The 22,172-nt window shown below is 40.0% G+C and overlaps 1 protein-coding gene across 1 annotated transcript in view; it reads left to right on the top strand.

Moving 5' to 3' along the window:
* CMYA5 (cardiomyopathy associated 5) overlaps nt 1-22,172 on the top strand; it is a 46,066-nt gene that overhangs the window by 5,191 nt on the left and 18,703 nt on the right. The window contains exons 2-6 of the mRNA XM_082783449.1: nt 1,945-13,987; nt 16,302-16,397; nt 17,116-17,349; nt 19,035-19,057; nt 21,051-21,172. Coding sequence (XP_082639575.1) covers nt 1,945-13,987; nt 16,302-16,397; nt 17,116-17,349; nt 19,035-19,057; nt 21,051-21,172 — 12,518 coding nt within the window. The remainder of the gene's footprint in view (nt 1-1,944; nt 13,988-16,301; nt 16,398-17,115; nt 17,350-19,034; nt 19,058-21,050; nt 21,173-22,172) is intronic.

The following is a 22,172-nucleotide window of genomic DNA, read 5'->3' as shown; positions in this document are numbered from 1 at the left end:
AAAATTGATGCAGGTTTTGTTTGCTTTGTCTGTTCTTCCACACTATAAATCCTACCTATGAAGCTAGCCTTGCTAGGGAGTACCACACCTAGGCAGGTAATCAGCTGTCTATGCTGCTGTTTTAGTTTGGTTTTGCTTTGGTTTGTGGGCTGGGCATTGCATTATGTTTTGTTTTGGTTTGGTTTTGGTTTAGTTTGGTTTGGTGGTGTTTTGTTTGTTTGTTTTTGGCTAAGACACGATTATTTGTCATTGTACTGTCAGACTTAGACTCTGGGCATGACTCCAAGCTGTCCTACTAAGCACAACTTTCAGGCCAACCCAGTCACCACAACTGTCTTTAAGTCCTGTCACTGGACTTAAACAATGTGTTGTCCCACCACTGCCTGGTCAGGCTGTGTCCCATGGGTGACTTCAGTCTTTGGTTAGCACCAAACACATCAGAGATAGGACACAGTTTGCATGAACCTCAGCATGGGCCAGCCCAGGGCAGCTCTTGTGCTGTACTTTTACCTTTTAGGAGCAAAAGTTAGGGAAAGGTAACACCAGCAGTGCTGGAGGTATTAGCAGTATTAGATTTTTTTTTTTTTTTTAACCTTCTGGCAGGTACTGAGCAGTTTTGCTGAGTGACCTTTACGAATTCTTTATGGTTTGCAAAGTTCACTTGATGGAGAGATGATGGCTCTGCAGAATTGCCTTTTCTCCTCCCTCAGAGACCTTCGCCTCCTGGCATTTGCTCAGCACCCTGCAGAGCAGTGCTGAGAGCTCCACACCTGTGTTCCCCTTGCCTTGGGCACCCTTCTGGTCGTAGCTGGGTCATCACTTGCAGCACTCGGTGAGTCAGGTGCTGCAGCTCAGAGCCCGTGGTCAGGAGCCAGATTTCTTCACATTTGTGAAGCACTCTATCCGAATCACATACAAAGTGCTACAGAGGGCTTTGTGTAGCCATAGTTTTGCACTCTTCTGTGGGAGTGACCGAGGTCACCCCTCCTTCACCAGCTTTGCTCTGCTGAAGCCTCCACCTCTGCCAGCAGGCACCCTGCATTTCTTTCCCTCAGCTACTAACACAATTTCCCCCAATGAACTTCTACCTACTCCAGGAGTATGGGGGTTGAGTGTTATGATCGCTTTTTCTATGCTTTTTCAAAGTAAGTGTTGCAACCCTAGTAAGATATTTTTTTTTAAATAGCACCATGTTTCAATGTCTTATAATTGCTTTTGCTGTTTTTTACGTTCTTACACCTAAGACTGTTTTTTTTCCAAAGCTTCTCAGAAAACATTTCTTCATTTTTTCTTAAACTAAGATGAGATTTAATTGCAGCATGTGACAGTGTACTGTCACATGCATATCATAAGGTTTAAAGTTAGCTTTATAAAACACTGTTATTTCAGAATATTTAAATTGTTGAACATATTCTAAATTACTTTGTTAAATATGTAGAGTGCTTATACAGTGAAACATAGGTGAAGACAGTAACGAGCCAGATTTGCTACTCCTTTGCACATTATATCAAAGCAAATGTGGATGCTATTAAAATATTGACAGTATCTTATAAATGTTTAGTGCTAGGTTTAAATTATACTGTGAGATAATCAGGCACTGGAGAATAACCCCAGAATCCATTCAATCTCACACTGGCAAATCAAGGCCTGATCAAAGACTGCTTTTCCTGCATTGTCAAGAGCATTTAAACACCTCTCCTTTGGTGAACTAACCTTGCAACATGCACACTTAGAAAAATGCTTCTAAAGTACATTCGTCAGATGAAATATGACTTCGCTTCTGCTTGTGTTTCAAAATATATGCACATGCAGTATTTTTGAAAGTTTAAAAAACATTGTTGTTTTAGTGCACTGGATTTCATAGCAGTAATTTGATGTTATGTGATTTTATGGCATTTTTTTCCTTTTTTTTTCTTTCTTTTTTTTTTTTTTTTTCTTCTTCAGTTTAAAAGATCTTATCCAAAGTGAAGATGTGAAACCCAAGCTGCAGTACATCATGAATAACCCCTCCTTTTCTATGGTAACAGTTCAAAGTGAAGATAGTGGAATAACCTGGGAAACCAGCTCGAGCAGATGTTCTACTCCCTGGACCTCAGAAACTAGTACAACTTCTGATCTTTACAGTATGGAAAGTTCACCAGTAGGTTCTCCTCCAGGAAAAGTTATCTTTATCATGGATGAAGGTAAAATTGTTAGGAAAAGGAAGCGTAAACCTTCAAATAGGGTGCCATTGCCTACAACTCTCAAAGGAGGCCAGGGCAACAAAAAACGTGACTCTTCTGGAATGCAGAGACAAGAACCAAGAACTGTTCTAGGAGATGTGCAAGGCTCAGTGTTAAATGTTGAACAGATGGAAACACGAGATACAGATGAGGAAATGTTGGATGACAAAGAAGATCTGGAGAACATTGCAGAAGAACCAGTAAAACGTGCTCCAATAAGATCCATATTTAGAGAAAGCAGACTGAGAAAAGTAGGACCGATCCTTGGAGGACCAGTAAAAGCTAGAATTCAGCTGTTCAACTCCATTTTTGGAGGAACTGGGCCAGCCCCTGAAACACTAGAGAAAACTAGAATCCAAAGAAAGAGCTCAGTTTCAGGAGATTCTGAACAGTTCCTAGATACATCAGTAAAAGAAAGATTGCATCAGTTCAGTACATTTTCAGAAGCAACACATCCAAAACCTTTCCAGAGGATAAGCAGAAATCTTGAAACACCATCAGAAAGAAGAAGGAATCAAAGGCAGCAATCTGCAACATATCCAAGTCAAAGCTATTCTTCAGCAACACATCTTGAAAAACAACGTACTAATAAAGATGATATTTCAGTTAAAAATATTAAACCTACTAAAATGAATACACCAAGCAAATTTTCAAGCTCTGCTGAAAAAACAACTCTTCAGCATAAAGAAAGAACAGACAGACAGTCTCTACTGGAGACTCCAGATGAGGTACCAGGACAGTCAGTGAAGTCCTGCCCTCCTGAAGAAGCAAGGAAGCAGCAAAGTTTCTCCTATTCACCGGTGGCCAAAATGGCAATAACAGAGCAGTCGACATCCATTGCATTAGAGTCTGATGACAAATCAGAGAAACAAGTGCTGATTCCTTCAGCTGAAACTGCAAAAAAGAAAACAGAGCAATCACTGCTGACAGCATCAGATCTTCTGAATGAACCAAAGGAGCAGGAAACCCAGGCAAGTTCAGCACCACAGCCTGATTCAGCAGATAGACAAAGCACTGAACCTGTTTTGCCTACAGCATCAGCATCAGAACATCCTGAGAAGGAAATACAGAAGTCAGCAGTTCAGTCTTACTTACCTAGTTCTCCATCAGCTAAATTCAGATATTCCACTCTATCTGAAACAAGACAGGAGGATATTATTCCTCAGTCATCGGAGAGTGCACAATCAGAGTCTGAACATGTGCTTTTACCACATTCTGTAGATGAAACAGAGAAGAAAGAAACTGAGAGTCACTCGTCAGCAACTGCACAGTCAAAAACTGATCTTTCAGGTCCATTGGATTCCGTTAAAAAAATGGAGAGTCAAAGGACCCCAATACCAGAAATGCAAAATGTTCACTTACAGAAGCAAACAGAGTCAGAACAAGATTTCTCTACTCAGATAACAGAGGATGAAGGAGTTAAACTAAAATCACATATTCCTGAAAAGATAGATTCCAAATATCTTGGCATTTCCTATGCTGTTCGCACAGAAAAACAAGAAACCCAGAAAAGTTCCGTTGTGAATAAAGCAGTAGATATGGAGCACCCTGTTGTTTCCACTGAAGTAAACAATCAAGCAGAGAGTGCACAAATGGAGATGGAGAATCCAGACATCTCATACTCCAGTGAAGAAATGCTGGAATCAGAGAGTGTAAAACTGGAAACAGAGCATCCAGGCTTTTCTTATTCCAAGGATGACACAGAAGAACTGGAGAGTGCACAGCTGGAGATGGAGCAGCCAGATATCTCTATTTCCAGGGAAGAAACAGAGGAAATGGAGAGTGCACAACATAAGACAGAGCATCCAGATTTTTCATATTCCAGAGAAGAAATGGAGGAATCAGAGAGTGCACAGCTGGAGATGGAGCAGCCAGATATCTCTATTTCCAGGGAAGAAACAGAGGAAATGGAGAGTGCACAACATAAGACAGAGCATCCAGATTTTTCATATTCCAGAGAAGAAATGGAGGAATCAGAGAGTGCACAGCTGGAGATGGAGCAGCCAGATTTTTCATATTCCAGGGAAGAAACAGAGGAATTGGAGGGTGCACAGCTGGAGATGGAGCAGCCAGACATCTCTATTTCCAGGGAAGAAACAGAGGAAATGGAGAGTGCACAACATAAGATGGAGCATCCAGATTTCTCATACTCCAGAGAAGAAATGGAGGAATCAGAGTGTGTACAGCTGGAGACAGAGCAGCCAGACTCCTCTCTTTCCAAAGAAGACACAGAAGAACCAGAGAGTGCACAACATAAAATGGCGCATCCAGATTTTTCATATTCCCAAGAAGAAATGGTGGAATCAGAGAGTGAACAGCAGGAAGATGAGCAGCCATATATTTCATATTCCAGAGAAGAAACTGAGGAATTGGAAAGTGCACAGCTAGAGACGGAGCAGCCAGACATCTCTCTTTCCAAGGAAGACACAGAAGAATCAGAGAGTGCACAACATAAGACAGATCATCCAGGTCTTTCATATTCCCAGGAAGAAATGCTGGAATCGGAGAGTACACAGCTGGACACAGAGTATCCAGGTCTTTCTTATACCAGGGAAGAAATGGTGGAATCAGGGAGTGCACAGCTGGAGATGGAGCAGCCAGACTTCTCTTTTTCCAGGGAAGAAACAGAAGAATTGGAGAATGTTCAATATAAGATGGAGCAGCCAGACTTTTCATATTCCAGAGAAGAAATGGTGGAATCAGAGAGTGCACAGCTGGAGCATCCAGACTTTTCATTTTCCAGGGAAGACACAGAGGAATTGGAGAGTGCACAGCTGGAGATGGAGCAGCCAGGCTTCTCTTTTTCCAGCGAAGAAACAGAAGAATTGGAGAATGCTCAACATAAGATGGTGCAGCCAGACTTTTCATATTCCAGAGAAGAAATGGTGGAATCAGGGAGTGCACAGCTGGAGCATCCAGACCTTTCATTTTCCAGAGAAGAAACAGAGGAATCAGAGAGTGCACAACTGGAGACAGAACATCAGGACTTTTCCTTTTACAAGGAAGAAACAGAAAGGCCAAAATCTGTTCCTATTGAACTAGAACACCCAGAGTCTTACTACCCTGAAGAAGCAGAACAAGAAAAAACAGCAAAACTTGAGCTGGAACCTTCAGTTTTATCGTGTTTGAGGGGAGAAGCAGAGAAAGAAAACACTACAGAACTTGACTCAGTACATCCAGATATATACGATTCCACTGGAGGAGCTGAGAAGCAGCAAATGGGGCATCTGAAAACAGGGCATTCAAATTTACCATATCCCATGGATAAAACAAAGCATCAAGCATTGGCACAAGTAGATTTGGACAGTTCTCTTTCCTCACATTTTGGTGACAAAGGAGAACAGTTGCAGCCTCTACAGCAGGATTCACAACTTGGAGGTACACTGTACTCACTTGGTAAGGCAGTACAAGGAGAAACTACTCAACTTGCTCAGTCAGAGCATCCAATTGTGTCATATTCTACTACAAAAGAACAACAGCATAAAACTTCACAGCTGAGGGCAGAAGGGGCAGGTACTTCATATTCCACTGACAAAACAGAACAGGAATTATTGCAACCAAGGCTGAAACATGCAGATGTCCCATATTCCCAGGGAGAAGCAGCACTGGAAGCTGTCCACAAAGACTTAGAAGGTCCAGGGTGGCCAAGTTCCATTAGTGAAGGAGAGCAAAATGAAAATGTACTACCCTCAGAAAACAGGGACCTGTCATTCACCACTGGAGACATAGTGCAAGAAGGAATAGATTCAGGATCATTATACTCCTCATGTTCAATTGACAGACCAAATTCTGGGGAAATGGCACAGCTGGAGCAGAAGGATTTATTTCCTTCCTATTCTGCTTCTGACAGTAAGCAACAGGGAACATCACCACTGGGTTTGGCGCAGTCAGATACATCTTATTCCTTTGGAAAAATGGAACAAGAAAAGACAGAACACAGAGAGCTGGAAGAGCTGGAAGAAGCCCAACCAAAAGCTACACAAATGGAATTGCAGCATTCAGATTTGTCAGAAACCTGGGGGAAAGCAGATTCACAAGACATAGACCAAATGGATTTGGCACAGCAAGAAACAGCTCAGCCAGAGTTAGCATGTCCTCTGCCATATACTTTCAGTGAACTAATGCAAGAAGAAATGCAAATGAAGCCAGCATACCCAGAACAGACATTTTATGTAAGTACAGGCATGCAGGAGGAGGTGACACAATGCAAATCAAAGCAACCACTTCTTTCATGTTTTACTGGGAAAATGGAACAAGATGAAATAACACATCCAGAGCTGAAGCAAACATTGTTGCCCTCTTCCAGTGGAAAAGAGTCTCCACTGGAAATGGAAGTGAGTTCAGAATATCCAGATTTGTCATATTCCTCTCACAGACCTAAACAACAAAAAAAGTTTAAACATCCAACTTTGCCATTTAGTTCGAAGCAACAAGAAACTGCACCACTGGTGATGGAACATCCAGATTTTTCATGTACCACGGCTGAAGTGAAATCATATGATGCCATACAGCAGGAGTCAGAACTACACTCCATGGGAGAAATGCAACAAGAATCAGAGTATTTAGATTCTCCAGAAACCCTGAATGGAGCACAAGATGAAGCCATGGAGGTGGAATCTAAATACACAAATTTGTCACGTTCCGTTGGTGAAGAAAAACAGCAAGAAACCGTACAGTTGGACTCAAAACATCCAGATATATCATTTTCCTTTGGTGAATCTGCAGAACAATCAACTCAAGAGTTTGAGTCAAAATGTAAAGATTTGCCTAAAGTGGCCAGAAAAAGAGCTTTACCAGGAATTGCACAAATCGACACAAAACATCCAGGTTTGACGTATTCCCTCAGCAAAGTTGAGAAGCCAGAAACTGCACAATCAGAAGTGAGACAAACTGACTTGTCACATTTCACCAATGAGGCAAACAAACCAGAAGCAATACTTTTGGATCAGAAACACAGAAAAATTTCTGTTGACAGAGAAAAGCATCAGCAAACCCCAAAACAACAGTTACAGCAAGAAAAGCTTTCATATTCTCCTGGCAACATGCAACAATTAAAATGTGCCCAAGAGGACTTGGAACAATCAGGTGTATCATTTCCCACTGACAGGCCAGTTGATAAAATGACCTTGCCAGGGACAGAACATGCTGATGTGATACATCCTCTGGATAAATCAGAGGTGCAACTAGAATCAGAGCAAGTGGGTTTAACTTACTCCCTTGGAAAACCTGAACAGAAAATGGTTCAGTCAGAAGTGGATATTTCACATTTGGCCCATTCTGTGGGCCAACGAGAATGTTCGGTAGAACAAGAAGAAACAGCAGAGCCAGGGCAGGGACATCCTGACTTGCTTTATTCAGTTTTCAAAGGAGAACTGAAAACTACAGAATTGAAACCTGAACATCCTAGTCTATCATGCTCCCTCAGGAAAGTAGAAGAAATAACACAACTGGAAGTGGAACAATTTGATGTGTTGCATGTCCATGACAAAACAGAGCTACATCCACCTGCTCAGCTGGAGCTGGGCCACAGAGTCTTGACATCCCCTGCTGACAAAGTGGGACAGCAAGACATGGCACATACAGACTTGGAACACCCTGATGAGGTGCAGTCTGTCAGCAGAACAGAGCATCCACCACCTGCAAAAGAGAAGCAAGGAGTTCCATGTGTATCACCTGACAGTGGAAAAGAAAAACAAAAAGGAATGGCAAAACCAGAGCTGGAGCATCCTGATTTATCATATTCCATTGATAAAACACAGCCAGAAAAAAATACACAACTGGGGATAGGAAAACCAGACTTATCATCTTGGCCTGGCAAAACAGAGCGAGCACAAGCTGCTCAAGAGGAGCAGTCAAGCTTCTTCCATTCTTTCAAACAAGGAGAGAAAGCAAAGCCAGAACTGGGACATTCACAGTTATCTTATTCCGTTAGTGAGGCAGAACAAGAAACGCCACATAAGAAATCAATTCATTCAGATTTATCTGCTGGCGGATTAGAACACCATGAAGTTATGCAGCCAGAGACAGAAATAATGGATTTATCATGCTCAGTTGGTGAAACACAGCAAACTCAAATTGCCAAGCTGGATTTGGAATGTCCAGATTTATCACATTCCACTGGTGCTTTACAGCAACAAGAAGGAGTTCAACCAGAGCTGGAAAAGCCAGGTGATTTTTCATCATCTCTCAGCAAAGGGCAATGGGAAAGTGCAGGAATGCAGGCAGAACGCTCTGAGTTGCAGTACTCTGTTCAGAAAACAGAAGGACTACAAAATTCACAAGCAGAATCAGAATATGCAGATTTGTCATTCTCTGTTGGCACAGCAGAACCTCATAAAGCAATACAACCAGAGTTGGAAGAACTTGATTTGTTGCATTCTACTGTCAAAACAAAGCAATCATGGGCTGCTGCACTAGACCCTGAACATCCAGATGTCTCAGATGCCATGGCCAAAGCACTACAGCCTGATTTGTCCTCTTCCATTAGAAAAGAAAAGCAAAGTGCACAACTGGATTTCAAACAGGAGAGGGAAAGCCATACATTACACCCAGAGGAAAAAGCACGACTAAACTTAGAACAGCCAACATTGTCAAGTAGAACAGTGGAGCAACCAGAAAGGGCCTCAGTGGTAGGGGAGCTCCTGGACGTCTTGCATTCGTTTAGCAAAAAAGAGCAACAAGAAATGGCAAAACAAGAGTTGGAGCATTCAGGTTTATCATACTCTACTGATAAACCACAGAGAAAAGAAACACCACAGCTTGTGTTGGGACAAGCAGATTTATCATCTTGCCCTGGCAAGACAGAGCGAGCACAAACTGTTCAAGTGGAAACAGAACATCAGGACTTGCTACATTCACCTGGTAAAACACAGCGGCAAGGAACAGCACGACCAGAGGTTGAACATCCAGGTTTGTCACGTTCTATTGCCAAAGTAGAGCAGCCACAGGCTATGCAATGGGAATCAGAGCAGACTGTAACACCCCATCCCATTGTAAAAACAGAGCAACATGGAGTGGCACATCCAGAGCAGGAACTTCCCAGTTTACCATATTCCGTTTGTAAACCACTGTCACAAGAAAGGACAAAACTAGACATAGGACACCAAGATTTAACATATGCCCTTGGTAAAGCAGATGAAATACAAACTGTGCGAGGTGAACTGGAACATAGATCTTTGCAGTATTCTTCCGGCAAAACAGAACAAGAAATGATGTTGTCAGAGTTGCAACATAAACAGCTATCTTATCCAGTTAGAGAAATAGAAGAGGAAGCTACATATCAGAAATCAAACTATACAGATTTGTCACATTCCATTGGCCAAAAAGAGCACCATGGAATAGTACAACCAGAACTGGAAGAAATGGATTTATCCTATACAAGTGACAGGTCAGAAATCTCACAACCAGCCCAAATAGTACTGCAACAGCCAGAGGTTTTGGATTCTTTTGGCAAACTGGAGGAAAAAGCAATGGCCCAGCCTTCCATTTTGCACTCACATGGTGAAGAAAAGCAGGAACTAACTTCACAGTTAGACTCAATGCAGCCAGGTGTATCACATCTGCTTGGTAAAACAGAAATACAGGAAACTGCAGAAGAAGGGTTTGTGCCTTCTGATTTTTCATATTCTATGGGAAAAGCAGACCAGTTGCAAAGAGAACAAATGAAATTAAAATGTCCAGAATTGTCATATTCTCTTGGCAAACTAGAAACTCATGGAGTGAAACCATCGAGTTTAATGTACTCCTATGGCAAAGCAGAGCAGCCACAGGCTGCCCAGATGGAACATCCAGAGACACCATACTTCATGGGTGAAACAGAGCAAAAGGATGGGGCCCATCCTGAAGAGCAGTGTGTTAATTTGCAGTACTCTGTTGTTGAAGCAGAGCAACCAGAAACACCTTCTGTATTTTATACCCTTGGCAGGACTGGGGAGCAGGAAACTGCACAACCAAAGTTTGAACAACCTTTTTCAACCTCTACTGAACAAGCAGAAAAACATGAAATGGCTCTATTGAGAGCAGGACATTCAGAGAAGGGGGACACTGGGACTACTTCATCTCTAACTACTCAGTGGGAAACTGAACAAGATTTATCCTTTTCCACTGAGGAAGCAGCAAGCCCAAAAATTCAACCCTATTCATCTCCTACTGAAAAATCCGTGTCTGTTCCTCTGGGTGTTTCACATTCTGTTTCTAAAACAAAAATGGAAAGAAGGCTGAAGTCTTCACCTGTAGCTGGAGGCATGTCCCCTGAGCACTTAGATTTATCTCACACCCATTATAAAACAGAGCAGTCAGAAACTGCACAGCCTGTGTCAAGTTTGTTCTCTGCAAGAAAAGAAGTGGAGAATACAAGAATTCATCCACATTTGCATATGGCTGCATATTCAGAAGCTGAACATATAATTACATCTGAAGCAGAGAGAGAACAGACTCCACATTACTTCCACACAACTAAACAATTAGAATCTGAGCAATTAAATACGTCATACTCTACAGATAAAACAGAAACTGTACAAGGTCAAGAGTATTTAACCGTACCTTCAAAACTGGAGACTGAACCTTCAGTTCCATTTTATTCAGTTGATGAAACATGTCAGCAAGAAATTCCACCTTATTCAAAACCTACCTCTGAGTATTTGGTTGCCAAGTGCTCCCTAGCTGAACACGAAAGGCAGAGCATGCTGCTGGTTACTCCCCAGTCTGCACAATCAGAGAGTAGATATGTAATTCCACCACATGATGAAACAGAATTGCAAAAAGATCAGCTATATTCACCTAAAACAGCAAGCTTGAATATAGCACAGATGGGGGATAAGTCCCTGTTGCACACACAAGAACAAGACGAGCAAAACCTCACAGAATACTTGTCATCAGAGCAGCTAAGAAGTCACCCCACATTCACTGCCAACCAGGATAAGCAAGAAATACAACCTGATGTGCAGAAGGTGCCGTCATTGATGAGCACAGAGTCAAAGGTGACTGCTGTAGCAGACCAGCAACCAATATCCTCAGATTCATTTGTTCCTTTTCATACTTCATCTGAAAAGTCAGTATCTGTGTCTTTCACTGGTGATAAAGAGAAAAAAAATATTTCATTATCTCTATCTAAAATAGTAGGTACATCTGGAAACCAAACAAAAAAAGAAGAGGAAAGACATGTAATGCAACCCTATTTGGCAGAACAGAAGTATACATCCTTAGAGCAAATGGGAGCTGTTTCACCAGATCTTGTTTATGAAGCTGTGACACACAAAATTCAGCATTCTTCTGGTGAACAGGACAGACTCTCTTCAGCAGAGTCAAAGTCTGTCTGCTCTAATTCTGATGAAAAGCCAAGTACAGACATTCCATCTTTTGATTTGGCTAGCTGGCTGGCAGAAGAGGTGAAAGCTCGTTCAATTCATCCTATTCGAGCTACAGAAGTAGACAAGCAAGGAATTCAACTTTCTCTGAAGGGAATTTCTGGCTTTGGATCAAAACAATTCCCAGCTGGAAGTTGTGCAGAACTTACAGTTCATGGCACTGCCGTCAATAAAGGAGATACATTTAGAGTTTCTGATTCAGTGTCCAGTGAAATTTCCCACAGAGTACCCTCAGAAACTGGTCACAGAATGCAAAGACATGATTTACTGTCTCCAAGAGCAGATAATCCAGGTGCAGACAAAGTTCCAAAGAGTGAAACTAAGTTTGGAAACCCTACAGAAAGGGAAGCAGTGCAACATCCACAGGTAGACAAAACGTCTAAAGTGCCTGAACATTATGTGACAAGAGAAGAGGAAGAAGTGGAACAAGCGAGTGCTGTAGAAGACACTCAGCATGAGCCAGAACCTACTGAACAAAAAGATCTATTTAATATAATTTCAGAAGGTTATGAAATACTCAATATTCATGCTCCTACACATATTTCTTCTGTTGATCAAGAAGAAAGTAAACACATGCCAGATAAACTAGAATACTTGGAAACAAATCCTTCATTTAAAAGAAAATTAGCTCATGATAGTCATAGTGCCTTAGCTTCTGGAACAACCACAGAAATTTCAGACAGCTCAATGTTGGGAAAGCCAGAAACCCACGAACAAAAAGAATTGGTCAAGAATGATGACACTGAGGAAACTGAAGAAACACAAAAGGAAAGTCCACTGTTGCCAGAAAGCAATACTGATGTGATATTGGATCCTGATAATGGTATGGCTGATATGGATTACTTTGAAAAGTACACCTTGATTGATGACAAATCCCCAGTTAAGCCACATTTTGAAAGACTGAGTTCATCATTTCCTGAGACAGAAGATCCTAATGAACCTGTGGAACAAGCCGCATCTTTTAAAGAAAGCACAGAGGCAGATACTTTGGAAGAGGAGTTTTCCCTGCTTGAGGATCTGGATGAAGTCTTTTATGGTACTGCAAAAGGAGAAAGCAAAATGCAGGCCTATGCAGCAGCTCCAGAATCTTTACCTCTGCAGAAATCAATTGACATTAGCAGTAAAAGAGTTACAAATATAGAAGATGAACGGAAGTCACCAGGAACCCCACTATTTGATTCAGAAGAAGGAGTGCTAGAACGATCTCTGTTTTTTCCAACATCAGTTGCTGCTGTTAACCCAGAGCTTCTAGAAGAGCCACCTGCTTTGTCATTTTTGTACAAGGATCTCTATGCAGAAGCAGTAGGAGAAAAGACAAAGGGTGAGACTCCATCTGATGAGGAGAGTGGAAATTCTAATGCATCTTTTCCTAGTAGAAATTCAGACACAGATGATGGAACAGGAATATATTTTGAAAAATACATTCTTAAAGATGAAATTCCAGGTAAGGTCTTAGATCATCAGGAGGATCAGATACCAGAGGATGAGTCTTTTAGTGGAGGAATTTCAGTTCAGAGTTATGAGGACAAGTACAAGTATAGCTCTGCTGGTGTTTTAGGAACTGAGATTCTGCCAGAAAGGGGTGTTGTGGAGACAGAGAAAGTCCAGGTTGATAGTGACATTAAAGCAACAATTTGTAAACCAATGCATGCCATTCCTTTTGGAAGAGAAGCAGTTCTTTCAGGTGCTAGAAGTGATACTACTGAACAAAGAGAAGAAGAAAATGTACCTGTAGAAACAACTGAGGAATTGCCAGAGCAAATGAGTCAAGAGTATAGCCAAATAATCGATTCTCAGGGAGCTGCACATCCGGAAGCTGGCAATAAGTGGGAAGAACAGCACAAAGTAACAGCAGTTCCTCAAATGGAAAAATATGTCCCGTATATCAGAACTCCTGTTGAAGACAGTGAAGATGATCAGTATACCCAGGAAAGTATCTCATGTGTTCCTACCGTTCAGCAAAGAGAGAAGACAGATTTGCAAAGAGAGCAGCAGCAGCACCCTGATGCTTATGAAGATCTTGCTGAGTCAATGGACTATGATGTGATTACACAAGAAGAACTGTTACAAGATGAAATATCATCTGAATTCACACATGAGGAGCTATTATTTGAAGACAGGGATTCTTTTGAGCATGTTGGGGATAGTTATGAATTTGTTAATGAACCAGAGCAAAGAACACCTGTTGAACTTGAAGATTCAGGCTTTGTGGTGATGTATCCCGAAAAATCAACGGCAAACATTCCTCAAGTTGAGAGTCCACAAAGAGAACTAAAGAAAGCGCAAACAGACACATATTGTTACCACTGCAAATGTCCAATATCTGCTATTGACAAGCTTTTTGGAGAACACAAAGACCATGAGGTCACAACACTAGATGATGCTGCAACCAAGATGAAGGTAAGAATTAATTTGTATGTGGAAGGAGATACTGAACCTAATTTCTCTAGGCCTCTTGTGTAGTCAGTGGAAAGGCCCAGAGAGCAGCCCAGAGACTGTAACAATATCTATAAAATAAAAGTTATTCCTAAACACAAGAGGTCTTGAAGGGAGAATATCCTATCATAAAGGTATTCTGTAGAGCCCTGGGCTTTCTAAGCCGATCTTATTTATTCAGCAGTTTGGATGACTATGTTTATACATAGCTGTTACCAGATTTTCCATCTTCTAGTCTTCTTGTCTGTGCATGTTCATCTGTTTTGTACATGTAGAGTAAGAAATGAGAAGATATTTCTGTAAAGAGAATTTTAGTAACAGCAGCTCATTTCAATTGACGAGGTACAGAAACCTCAATATGCAGGGACTACCATCATCATAAAACGTTCTCCACTCCAGTTATGTGTGTTGCTGCTTGGATATGTTAGACTAGTTACAGAGTTCGTGCTGTAAATTTTTATTGAACCCCCATCCTCATTTTCTGTTCAGTTCATGTTCATCACCTCAGTATCATTTTAGTTATACCACAGGTAAGTTTTGCAATTCCTACTTCTTCCCACTATTTCTAAGCTGTACTACTGTAAAAGACAGATGGAAATGTGTCCCATTTCAAAATAGTACACCTTTGCTATCAACACTAGAGAAAATGCTGTTTTTTTTTGTGGAAGCTCATTTGTTACTTAATTGCAGTTCTGCTCGTGAAGACTGCATGCATGTGATGTTTCACTTTTCCCATATCAGATTTTTATATATAAATATACAGATGTTCCTTTCTTGTTTAGCAGCAGTTTAATCTCACCCCAGTGTCTGAAATGTGAAGTCTCTTTTCTAGCAAAGGTTCAGTTGTCCACAATTCAGATTTAGTGAAATTTCCTTAAAATTTCAGAAGGGTTTATATTGCTGGTATTTCTGTTACTTTTATGTATATAAGAAAGAGAAATTAAAAGTAGGGGAGTAATGTGCCAGTTTCAAATATCAGCATTTGCAAACTATCTCCGTGGCACGTAGGTGTACATGTATGACAGCAGTGTTGCTTTTTATATATGGCCATTCATGCTTGACTTAGAAGTGATAATTAGCCACCAATAATTCAGTAATAAAGTCACAGACCACAGCAATCCCTCAAATGTACCTACACTGCAGCAAGTCAAGTCAAGCCATAAATAAATGTCCCATGATATCACTCCCTGGCTGCGCAGGATGGACATGAAGCCAGTATTAATTCTGGCCACAAATCAGGCCTGGCTTCACATGATTTCTAGTACTCAGGGCTCAGGTTACCTTGAGATGGTGTTTGTATGTTTCTTGTTACTTCTGTATAATTACTGAGAAGACATTAAAATAGCAAAATGCTGGTTGCCTGAATTTTAACTGTAGGGACATAACTTCACAATAAAAGAAATGAGCTATGAATGGCACCTGTCAGATTTTATAAGTTATCTTGACAAACAGAACTTTGCCTCTGAATATTGGTGACTGGCCCTAATATTTATGAAGTTAGCTTTTGGTTTTACTGTCCTAAGTGCATTTATAGTTAGTTTATATTAACTAATATGCTACTTTTCAAGCAGATATGGCTGTAGAAGTTTGCTATAATAGGAAGCTGTTACCAAAGAATGTTAATTTTCCTTTTAGATCTATTCCAGCTAATCACAAATACGGATTTCTAAAAATTATAAATTTTACCTGAGCACTCTTCCAGCTTGCTCTCAAGAAAGGTCAAGAAGCACTAAGACAAAAGTTCTGAATTGTCTCTGGTGCCTGTTGTCTCTTGGACTGCTTTTCTTTGCACACATAATTCAATCAGTGATTTTGATAGATTCTGGTTAAGAGACAATATCTTCAAATTTCTAGTTTTAAAAATATTGCAGTGTTAGCTTGTGTCTTAAAATCAATCTGCTAGCCTCATAGTTACCTGCCATATTTTCCTTCTTATGGGCTTTATCTCCTTGAGGACACTGAAGCTCAGAGCACCCTCTGTTTCTAGCAAAGCTACAGTAGAATTTGTAGTGCCCAACAACTTGTAGAGAACTCACCACCTTGTTGAACTGATATCACTTTTTTTTTTCTTTTTCTTTTCTTTTTTTTTTTCTTTCTTTTTTTTTTTTTCTTTTGGAAACAATGTTGTAGCTGTTCCAGTTGCTATATCTGTGCTTGTAGTCAGGGAGATGGCTGAACTTAATTTAGCCATTGTTCCATTATGGCAAAACAAAATATTCATCTCAACTATGCTCCACATGAAAACAACATACTTAATCTCTGAAACTTTAAATTTCAGGATCAGTTAGGTGAATTGCTAAAAGCACTGGAAGAAAAGTCAATGAAGATTGAAGAGTTTGTGAGTGATATTGAATCCCTATTTAACTGTGTTGAGGTAAGTCCAGTGTTTTTTCTTACTAGTTCTTTCCCTCTACAAAATTTCTTCTAAATTATGTTTGCCTTTTTTGTTGTTGATGATGTGTCATTTTTTTTCTGCTAAAATGGGCTGTTTCTCCAGTCCTCAAACTCACTTCTCCTGCAGGAAAGAGTTACTTTAAGGGAGACAAAATACTGCTTTTTCATACATCATTGCGAAATGGAATATGTGACTATCAAGCACTGGAGGAAAAAGTTTCCTTAATTTTGGTTATGCTTATAAAAAGCTCACACTGTGTCTGTATTTAGAGTCCTGTGTTGAATACCTAAAGGAGTTGCTCAGTGCCTGTAAGTTCTTAAGCCTTGAGGACTGTATTAATTTCAGTTAAAAATATGGATTTTTAGCTATTTTGTAATCAGACTACCCATCTCTATGCTCAAGTATAAAAGTTTAATTTTAAACATTCACAGTAAAAAATAAAATAAAATAAAATAAAATAAAATAAAATAAAATAAAATAAAATAAAATAAAATAAAATAAAATAAAATAGGTACCATTGTTTTAAGTGTATTTCTCTAGTATAATTTCTCCCAGATGAGCTTGCTTACAGAAATAAAGTTCTCTTACTGTCAGGATGCCAAAAGGAGTCTGGTGGATGGATCGTGTATTTCTGTGTATTCATTAACTGTTGTAATTTTAGTCTGCAGATCAATTTACATTTGTTTTCATTTGTCAGGAAAATTGTAAGAAAAATGCAGAGTTATTGGAAAAGCAGAATGAAGAGATGCTTAAGAAAGTGGTAGCACAATATGATGAGAAATCAGAGAACTTTGAAGAAGTGAAGAAGATGAAAATGGAATACCTGTATGAGCAGATGGTTAACTACCAGCAAACTGTTGATTCAGCAAAGGAAACTTTGGAGACAACAGTAAAGGAAATGGAAGAACTTGATGGATTTGTTTTCCTAAATGTAAGTATAAATGGCATTCATACCATAGCTTTTATGATTGTAGTTAGGAAAGCACTTACACAGTGCCGAGGCTGAGAATGAGTTATTTATCTTCCATTTTTCTAAGATTACTAAATTCTGCAAGCTCAGTTATTCCACTCTGAAACTGCCAGATCAGTTGTTTTTGTCATGTGAACACTCAGAGAGAATTGCAAAGATGATGCATAGGTTGAAAACATGCCTTACGCCATTAAAAGAGTTCTATCTATTTTGTTTTGTGAGGAGAAAGCTGAGAGACGTCTCAATAATTAATCTAGAATTATTCACTGAGGAATAATAACTGTCACAGTAAAAGATACATTACTATTGGAAAGAAAGGTGGAAAAAGAAAGCGTAATTGAAAGTTACCCAAACTGTAAGTAGAGTGGGTTCTTTTGGTGGTTTTGGTTTGTGTTTTTATGAAGAAACACTGGGAAAAGTTATGTACTCAGATTGGCTGTGATAAAAATTCAGAATGGATTAGGTTTAGAAATGTGAACATGACACTCTTGTCTCTAATGGTCCTTTTTGGATTTTAAAAACTTTGTGAATCTGTATAACTTGAGTTACCTGGCTGATACAGTTATAAGCTGGTCTCAGAGAGTCCAGCAGGTTAATTGTTAATGGCCTGGGTCCTCCAAGACTGTTCTTGTGTTGCAAGAATTGCCCACAGGTCAGCGGTGGCATTTTCTCCTCTACAGAAGTGTATCATGGGGTGAGATTTCTGGGACAACAGTCTTTAGCTGTTACAGAATTAGCCAATAGTTTGGAAGTTGCAGAAACTATTCTGGGAAGCAAGAAAACGAAAAATTCAAATTACTGTTTGAAGACTGATCATTCACGCAAAATAAGACGGCTTCCTGAGTAGAAGCTCCCGGTCCACATACCTGTTATAGAAATGGTGGAACGATACCTGGCTTTCCTCATTCTGAGTTGCCTAGTGACTTAATATCCTGTAACCAAGTCAGTCCCTTGGGAAATAGGCTACTTTGGGACGGGCGAGAAATGTATTTTATCTTCTCGAACTTTGCAAGGTACTGGATTAGTCCTTTGGCAAAAAGAAAACCTTGTAATCTGAAATTCTTTTGTAGGATGTGTAACTACTTCCCACAACCTTCAAGGTTTTAACTAGATATGATCATAAAAATCCCCTAGCCCTTACTGTTAGTGATATAGGACAGGAACTTCTCTTTCTCTGAGACAGGAAATGTTAGCTGAAGATTCACTAAATATGAGAGAAACTCTTCCTCTGTGGGTACAAATCTCACCCAGCTTCTGGCAATCAGAAGCTATGAAGAAGATTTCATCCAGAATTCATATTTAAGTGTTATAAATGTAAAAGTGATTTCCTTCTGCAATAGCCTTCATTTACAACAGTATTTGACTGTACCCTGGTCTTTATAGCTAGATATTGAATGCTGAGTCCTCAGGAGTTTTAAACCAGATACAGACTCTAACAGCCTGCTGAGCAAGAGCTTTGAAGTGAAATATTGTTAAGGAAACAAATTCTCTGCAGGTGTGAATGAGCAGCATCCCAGCCAATATCAAGTCAATAAAGCTGTGTGTATTTATCTCTGAGGCGAGTACCAGAACTGCTAGATGAGTGGCTCTACAGCACTCTCAGGGTTTTGAAAACTGCTAATACATTTCTTTCTTTCTTTCCTTAGTCATCTAAAGAATTGAATAAAAGGTATATGAAGTATGGGTTAAGTGCACTGTAGTGAATACTAGGCATTGCCTGCTGGATGCTTCATTTACTAATTACATTGCTAATATTAGTAGTAACTTTTATAAACCTTGCAAATAATGAAATTAAGAGAAGATGTTTTATACTTGTTGCTTTTATTCACTGTTTTTGTGGTGTTTTGCAGAAGTTCTGTGATTTATCAGTTAAGTACAGTTTTAAAATATCAACTCAATTTTAAATCTCTACAGAGGCTTTTTAAGCAAGTTCCTTGTAGTTATTACTATATACACATATAATAGAAATCATCTGTCTATGCTCACATTTCTTAACATCATTATTACGTATTTTTGTTTACTAGTCTAGTTTGGTATTATATGATCTCTGAAAGGTTATAATGCAAATTATCACTCATATGTCTGGGGTTGATGGGCTGTATTTGTGAACAAAACTCCAGAAGAAATAAAAAAAAAGAGACTAAGTAACAGTTTTATCTACATTTTCCATCATTGCTCTTTCCAAAGCTTACTAGGAGACTACAGAGCGATGCTGTCCTGTCTCCTCATCAACACCATCTGATTCAGGATGTGTCTAAGGGGTCATGCCTTATCACAGCTGCATAATGGCCCACCTGCAGAAACCAATAAATACATACATTGCAAATAATTCTCTGTCATGTGTGATTTCCTCAAGGGAATAATTTTGATTACACCCATCCTTCAGGAGGGAAATACTCAGTTTGCCCAAAAGTCCATATTCACCCTATAAATCTTCCAAGGTGAACTATGAATATTTAGACAGGCTGTCTCCAGGATTCTCCTATGCAAGCCCACAAAACAAGGAAAATTCCTCTTTGCCTGTGCATTTTCAAAAACCAATGACTTTGCCCAAGGGGCTGGGGCACTGTGTGGTGCAAACCTACCCTTGTCAGTGCTGCCTCAGTCATGACAGTGATGCATGTGCTGACATGGGTTGCTGGACTGAGATGTAAAAATGACACAAAGGTTCCAGTTCATAGTCAAATTACAACCCCAGGAGAATGGTCTGATGAGTATGTGCCAAACATCCCTTCACAAGTTTCCATTAATTTGCAAAATGAGGGTTATTAATTTGGACTCGCCTGTTGTATAGCAAAATGTGACAGTCTGCCTGTAGGTGTTTTTTTTTTTCAAGGCTTTTTGTATACTTAGTTTTTATTTCTTAACTTACATGCTAAACCTAAAGTTGATTCTGTTTTGTGCATGGGTTTGGTTATTACTTTATCAGTTTATTTGATAATACCTGACTTACTAAAAAGGTTAAAAACAAGCTTGTATCACAATGCATGCTCTTCTAAAGAAAATATATTTTATATTTGTTGTGCTTTGTGAAAATTATGCATAATTAACTACTTCAGTGACTGAAAAAAAAAGCAGGGAAGAAAGGTAAAATTCGGTTGCTTTGAAAAAATAATCTTTCATACTCTTGAAGCAGCTTCTGCCTCAAAGTTAAAAATATGTGTGTAGTGGTTTTTTTTTTTTTTTTTCTTTCTATAATGAACTCAGCAAATATGGGCTAATTAGGTGGAATCTGTATTTCTTCTTTTTTTTTGTTTTGTTTTGTTTTGTTTTGTTTTGTTTCCTGCTTGCCACAAGCAGCTGCTTTACATTATGTCTCTGGAGTCAGCTGCTGTAGTTTAGCTCTGATGTTTGTAACCTTTAAAGGCAGTGTGTTACCAAGCCCAAACCCCTGGGTTCTCGGGAGTCTTGCTGTGAACTTCAAATCCTCGTGTTCTCACGGATCAAGTGTAGACAGATTGTGTTTGTTCTCACCACACTCCTTATCTGAAATCTCAGTATGCTCTAAATGTTCAAAATCAGGAAAACAGCTTCTCCTTGCATGCTGTCTTCAAGTTCATGGGAAATATTTAGGGAAGCGCATGTTGCATGTGCTTTGCTTCTGGCCCTTGCAAGTTATGTGACACCAGAAGGGATTTACACAGCTGTTTTCTTCCACATAGGTTACTTTCTGCAATGGATACTACTCTCTCTTTAGAAAAGGTGCCCAGTGCTTTTTCACTGTTTGAGCACTACGCGGACAGTCCAGGAAAAAGCAACCAGCACTCTTTAAAACAAGTGGCTGGTAAGACTCTCTGAATATTATCTTAAAACTAACAAAAGCTAACATTTTGGCAATGCTTTCTAAATTTTGGGAAGCTAAAAACAGTATCTATTTGAGAAGTATGAATTTGCAAACCATATAATTAGCAATCAGAGTTGAATATAAAATGAAGTCTAATTGTGCACAAGTGTTTGGCTTATAGCAGGGCATTAAGATGAGCAGAGGGAAAAGTGCTAAAAAGGGGGATTCTTGCATTCTTGCCTTATTTAAAATATCAGTATCTCAGACTAGCAGCAGATCTTTTATCTGTAAGTCTTCTGAGGCTAAAGAAGTTTCTGTTCCCTTGCAGGCAGGGACAGAAGAGTCAATCAAATGATCTCCTGAGACTGCTTCTTCCAACTGGGGGTAGCCCCAGCAGTGCTGGTGGGGGGGAGAGGGGGAGAGCAGGGGGATGGCTGAGGACCCTGGGTTTGTGCCATGTGAATGAAACCACCTTGAAACTCCACTGTATAGGGGGATGTGGTGGAGCTGGATGTAGCTAGTGATGACTGTAGCTGGAAACAGCCTCTACTGAGGACAGTGGCAAAAATTGCATGTGATGAAGAGATTTATTTATCTCTATCTCATATTGCATACACTGTAAAAAGCCTGCCTGTGGGGGCTTTCTGCTCTGTCTGTATACACACCTATAGAAATTATCTGGTTCTGGTCAGCAGTCAAGGAAGATCCCTGTTCCTCATAATGGGGTCTCGGTCCAGTGTAACCTTCTCAAGAGGAGGTTTTTTTCTGGGATCTCACACCTCACTGTCATGATTTTTGTGACCTCTCATACACTGTCACATGCACCACTGCCATCATAGTCACTCTCTGGCTATTCAGGTGGTGCCTCTCTCTCACTTTTGGTCCCTGGGCAGTGCAGCTAGAGCACACATTTCCCTTAGGTGCTTTGTTTCCTTGCTGGGTTATCAGGTGGGACACTGGCAAAGTGCTGTCTTGTGCAGACTTTCCTGTCTTCAGTATG

The sequence above is a fragment of the Aythya marila genome, assembly GCF_965140915.1.
Source record: "Aythya marila genome assembly, chromosome: Z".
NCBI classification, from domain to species: domain Eukaryota; kingdom Metazoa; phylum Chordata; class Aves; order Anseriformes; family Anatidae; genus Aythya; species Aythya marila.
Note: the sequence above shows the minus strand (reverse complement) of the source record. Positions and strands in the feature narration are given on the sequence as shown.